At 33.0% G+C, this 6,177-nt stretch overlaps 1 protein-coding gene across 1 annotated transcript; it reads right to left on the reverse strand.

Annotated features, from left to right (window-relative positions):
• Nucleotides 1–713: 713 nt before the first annotated feature.
• LOC107785272 (expansin-like B1) lies at nucleotides 714–3,327 on the reverse strand. The gene is made up of 4 exons (XM_016606534.2): nucleotides 3,151–3,327; nucleotides 2,623–2,732; nucleotides 1,489–1,797; nucleotides 714–1,152 (listed from the first exon to the last, which is right to left on the reverse strand). Exons 1-4 carry the CDS (start codon nucleotides 3,275–3,277, stop codon nucleotides 952–954), a joined length of 747 nt encoding a protein of 248 aa, XP_016462020.1. The 5' UTR covers nucleotides 3,278–3,327; the 3' UTR covers nucleotides 714–951.
• Between the last annotated feature and the right edge of the window lie 2,850 nt (nucleotides 3,328–6,177).

Here is a 6,177-nt window from a genome sequence, read left to right on the forward strand (position 1 = left end):
AGTCAAATTTTGATGTCTGGTACCGGAAAATGTTTTCAGGATAAAGTCAATTTTTGATGTCTGGTACCTGGACACTTAGTCCTGAATTTCAAATTAGCAACTCAAAAATTCAGGACACAGAGTCCTGAATTTTCGAATTCAGGATACTTAGTCCTGAAGTTTGGGTGAATTGACTAATCTTTAAGTACATTATAAATTGTGAATATATTTTAAATAGGGGCTTAAAAGTTGCTATTGTCGCACTTCGCCCAAGTCTTACATCAATATAATATTTAGGATTATGACTTCCAAGTGAAATAAAAAGGGATTATGACATCGAGTGGAAGTTGTTTTCAACAAGGTGTAGAAGTAGAATTCAATCCTTATTATTGGAAGATGGTATACTCGAGCACACATAAAATGCTAGTACCGTATTTAATGAATCTATCGATATGAAGTTACAATCTGTTGTTTCTTTTGTGATTATAGCGATAGCTTCAGTTGTGGAAAGAACAGATTTGTAGAACAGATTTGTTCTAAGTACTTGAGCTGTTGGAAAATCTAACCACACTAGAATGGATGTTATAAAGTCTTACAACTTTTCATACTTGTGGAAAACTAGCAATTAGCAAACATAAATTTTAAGGTAACATTTTACATAATATGTTTTAGTTAATAGTTCTATTAGAGAACCAAGCACAAGAACTTACGCCATGATAACTCAACAAGATACAACAGTGAAGAGATTTATTCATATATATTAGCGAACGAAGTACAATAACTTAATTAAGCCATGATAACTCAAGACGGTATTTAATTAAAGCAGCTTGCTGTACATGTGCACGGAGGGTGATCCCTAATACGCAACTAATCTATATATAAATTTATCTGTCAACCGATAGCTGAGACATCACCAAATACCACTTATAATATGCTATAATACTTAGTACTATATTCTTATTATTTTCATGTCTACGAGAGCTGAATATCGGTCTCAATAGTAGCCCCAGCTTTCCATTCAGCAGGAATTACAGCCTTATCAGACTGCACCCATTTGGTTTCAGCACCAGCACTTGTTAGGAACCTCACGTTAAGTTCTCCACTTGGTGGGCTCGATAGGTCGAACACTGCTCCATAAGCCCTCCTCATTGATATCCATTCTTTTGTTTCCTCCTGCATCAACATATATTAAATATATGCCAAGGTAGGCTCACATAAACATGAAAGGTAATTAAGTATTCCTTGTAAGCTCGTCCAATATACAATGACATCAGAGGCGGATTTAGGATTTAAATTTTATGCGTTCAACCTGTAAAGTGTTTAGCATTGAACTCATTGTATTTTTAAAGTTATGGGTTCATATTGCTATATATTGTAATATTTGAATTTTTACACATAAGTTTATGCTCCGCGCCAAAAGTACTTGGTTCAGTTGAACCCGGTACCAATGCTTTGCATCCGCCTCTGAATGAGTAAAAAATTTCGACGAAGCGGTAAAATGAGACGAACCTCGTAGACTTCGACAGCAAGAATGTCAGTAGCACCACCTTGATTCATAACAACTATAGCAAGGTAGTGAGGGTACTTGCTATGTTCATGGATTTTAAGCATGAGATTTCCATATTTGCAAGAAACTCTACGATATTCTACTTCAACCACTCCTTTAGCAAACAAATGCTGAGCCATATTAGGCTGCTTCGCCAATTTAGCATAGGCTCGGTAGCTGAGAATGAAGTCTGTTCCATGTCCTTCTCCAGTATCAGTCACCACTACTTTTGTTCCCTCGTCACTGCACAATCCCTTGTCCTTGCACCTTACCTATAAATTTTATTTGTTATCAATGCTATACACTACTTAAAAAAAAAGGGAAAATCTACTGTTAAAACCGACCGATGTTGGTCAGTAATTGGCAAAAATCGATCGAAAACCGACCAATTTTTGACGATCGGTTTTTTCGAACGATTTCGGTCAGTGAATTAAACTCCAAAAAAGAAAAAAATTCCGAAAAAACCGACCGAGAAGTCAGTCGGTATTTTTAATTATGTAATTAAAAAATGTACAATCTGGGAATCGAAGCGGGGTTTGTACTATGGCAGGATACTATTCTACCACTAGATTATTGATGCATTTTATTTAAAAACTGTCTTTTATTTTATTTATACTCTTTAATTGCATTTTCGAGCGAAAAACCGACCGATGTCGGTCGATTTTATTAAAAAATAAAATTATCGACCGAAATCGGTTGTTTACCGACCGGAATAACTGACTGATTTCGATCGGTTTTTTGAATATTAATTTTAAATAAAAAACCGACCAACTTTGGTCGGTTTCTTTAAAAATAAATTTCACGGGATGCAAAAATAGTTTCCTGCATTTTTGCGCCAAAAAAAAAGACCGATCAAAGTTGGTCGTTTTTGTAAAAAAATTGAAAAATAAAATATTTTGAAAAAACGACCGACTCCGGGCTGGTTTTCGGCCGGTTTTTTGACAGACCGACGTCGGTCGGTCAACTGCGGCCGGTTTTTGTTGAATTTCTAGAATAATCCAACTTAGTTTAATCAATGAGTACTTGTAGTTAATAAGTGACCTAATAATGTGAAACATGTTAAACTAAATAAGAAGAACAAGGATTAGATTAATTACCTGGTAGCAAGCTCCACATCCAGCTCCATTTTTGTAAAGCCGTTTGGAGGCTGCACAAACCTCCCCATTGTTGACATCTTTGCCATTTTCTCCATAACCACACGCTCCGGCTGATGAAAATGTACAACTAAATGTTTAAAATAGCTAGTGCAAGTTTAATTTACTTGATTATTTTTGTGTGTGTTAGTGGGAGGGATTAAGATTATGTATTTAGATGATGCTCCTACGAAGTGTATATATGTTAGGGACCTCTTAAATTTAGTTATATTTTCTCATTCTTATGTGACACTAAAAGTTGATTTTGAAATTCAAATTAATCACTGTTTGTCAAAATAAGTGACATTGATTTGATAAGTACTACTAATTTTTAGAATTAAAGTCTTGACATGAGGTCAACCAAAAAGTTTATGTACCTACACAATTAGATAAAGCGAACTATCACCATAAAACGTAGTAATACATAATTAGGAGATGACTATATATTTAAATAGAATTGACAATTCTTTTGGAAGGTGAAAAGTGGCATACTTGGTATCCCCATGCCATCTGGGGTACTGTAATAGGCAGCTCTGGAAACATAATTTCCGCTGTAGCAAAGCGTAGGCAATAGCAAAACCAAGCAGAGAAAAATGCAATTGTTTTTGAGAGAGATCATTTTGACTTTACAAAAGAGGTAGACGAATTGTAATTAGAAGAGTTGTGAATGGGATATTCGAATGAGGAAATCCTATAAATTTATAGTTGAGGTTTACACTTTACAGGGTCGGGGATCGACGATTGCTGCCACATTTCTGTTCCACTATAGGCAGTGGAAAACAGATGGAAACTAAAGAAAACTCTGTCCTAAAATTGATTTGATGACACACAATTTCACTAATTTCTTAATCATTGAATACTGTAAACCTGGAAAGAACCACATACGCCCTTTACCTCCAGATTTTCTACCAAGAAATAGAAAAAGGAGCAGGCTTAATTAAACAATTCACTCTGAGTACATACCTTGGAAATAGCTTTAAAGACAATTGATGCTGCATTTTAATTTGAATTCTGTTAAATATTTCAGGGCACATCACGCTAATTAACGAAAAGGTAAGGGCTCTAAAATTTGTAACGATGTAGGTAAATATCCCAACGTTATTTATTTCTATTGGTGAAATAATGGACAAATTAATTATGATTTATTTGGCAATATTGGATGACTTTTAGGTAAATATCACAACTTTTTGCTTAATGTGTTTTTAAAATAATGTAGTCATTGATATGGAGTACTAATAAATCATCATTATTTCAAATCTACAACTTCTTCAAACTGACTCATGGATGATCAATAAGACTTGGCAACATGTTCTTGCCTGATCAGACTCTTCAAAGAAAGGAGCATAGTTTCTTTAATAAGCTACGTACTGTTAAACTGTTAATTATATTTTTATAACATAAGTAATAAGAAAATATTATATCTCTTGTAAACTTAATGAAGAATGAAAACATATTTTATGAGAAAGAAGAATGGAAAACAGTTTATATTTATATTTTCCTGATACTAGTGCATTACAATTTACATCTTTTAGGAATAAATAATCCTCATGCCCTCTTTGTAGATGAAGATATCAAAGTCGATGGCTTCTCTTGTCCGAGCAAGAGTAATAACCTTTGAGAAGTGCTTTTTTAAAAGCTTTTTGAGCATCAATTTGTGTTTGGTATAAATTACGAATAATGACATGAAAATATTTACTTAATAGTCAATATTATTGAAGTAGATAAATAATTTCAAGTATTTAATATGAAAGGCTATAATTAAGTTTTTTTATTTTTATTAAGTAAAATAGGAGTATGAAGATAAATAAAAAAGTACTTTATCCTTTCAACAGTTTAAACAGTTTAAATACATCAAAACATTATTCAACAAATATAAAATATTCACCCCAAAAATTACTATATATAAAAAATTTATACTAAAAGCAAAAAGAAATACTTATATATTAGGAGAATTGCGTTTAAAATGAATAACTAAGTATTAAGTTAAACTGAGTAGGGTTATTTTGGTATATATAATTTTTTGTTAATGGTATTTTTACCAAGAGAAAAATTAAAAACAACTTTTGCTTTTGTTTTTGGGAAAAAACTATTTTTTTCAGCTTCTCATGTATAGCTTCTGCTTGTTAATATATTCTTGGCCTTGCCTATGATCTAATTACCTATGTTGTTCAGCTGTATTCTTTATTTTTAATTGATTAACAGAATATATTTGATAGAAAGAAGTAAATGATAAATTTTGTATGATAATATTTTCATCTCCACTAAAATTAGATTATTTGAATTTGCCTTGCATTTGTTAAGTGTCCATTTCTAAAATTAGATGTTGAGTTAAATACTATAATAATGGTGGATTGGTAAAATTCATAAATAATAGGAATAGTAATTATTAGACTGTATATTTACATTTTTGTATGTAAATGTTATTTGGCAGGGTGTTTGATTGAAAGATGAATAGGTCGTTCACTTTACGTAACCATTTTGGCCTATCAACTTTGTACTTTGGGTATATCCTTTCACATATAAATTACATGAAGTAATAGTCATGAATTGAGTAAAAAAATAAAAAGTTATCTGATTGACCTTATACATTGCTTATAGGAGGAGCAAATTGTCACGATCCAAAATTCACATATCGTAATGACGCCTATCTCAATACTAGATAAGCCGATAACCTTAATAAAATATTATAATCTTTTAAGTTTGAAAACATAATATTTGAATTCAATATAAAATCCCACAAATACTGATATAAATATACTCCCCAAACCCGATGTCACTGAGTACATGAGCATCTAAATGATAACATAGTCTAACTGATATAAATACTGTCTGGAAATGTAGAACAATACAAATAACTGAAAGGAAAGAGAGTCAAGGTCTGCGGACGCCAAGCAGATACCTCGATAGTCTCCAACAGATGAAACTCCGAAATCTAGCAACCGCCGTATCCGAAAGTACCTGGATCTGTACACGAAGTACAGAGTGTAGTATGAGTACAACCGACCTCATATACTCAATAAGTAACAAAACTAACCTTTGGGCTGAAAGTAGTGACGAACTTAACAGGTACAGTCCAATATAGAAATAACAATACAAAAATGTAGGCATGCTTTCAAATTTAACAGTTAAACTCGGTACAAGTAAAATAGATCAATTCTGAATGTTGTGAGGAATATGACATTTATATATCTACATGGCAATGTACGTGTTGTAAGTGATACACCTCAGTGGAAACCTCATGTACTCACAATCTCAAAATACTCAATCACTTAGTACTGTATATGGCCAATCCAGCCAAGGGAAGATCCATCCCATATATATATACATCAACTGACAGTCAGTCACTCAGTACTGTATAAGGCCGATCTAGCCCAGAATATAAATGCTTCGGGCAAGATCCATGCCCATGGAAGATCCATCCCTAGGATAAATAAATAAATAAGGTAACTTCATGCTCTGGGAAGTCCATCCCAAATATAAACATCAATTGAGCTCACTGTGGGGGGTGCAGACTCCGGA

The sequence above is a fragment of the Nicotiana tabacum genome, chromosome 22 (genome assembly GCF_000715075.1).
Source record: "Nicotiana tabacum cultivar K326 chromosome 22, ASM71507v2, whole genome shotgun sequence".
Taxonomy (NCBI): domain Eukaryota; kingdom Viridiplantae; phylum Streptophyta; class Magnoliopsida; order Solanales; family Solanaceae; genus Nicotiana; species Nicotiana tabacum.

Excerpts from the sequence above, each read along its gene's own strand:
- LOC107785272 (XM_016606534.2), bottom strand. The coding sequence starts at position 3,277 with ATGATCTCTCTCAAAAACAATTGCATTTTTCTCTGCTTGGTTTTGCTA. Across the intron at positions 1,798-2,622 it reads GATGTGGAGCTTGCTACCAG|GTAAGGTGCAAGGACAAGGG; the intron begins GTAATTAATCTA and ends TAAAATTTATAG. Across the intron at positions 1,153-1,488 it reads TTGCTGTCGAAGTCTACGAG|GAGGAAACAAAAGAATGGAT; the intron begins GTTCGTCTCATT and ends ATGTTGATGCAG.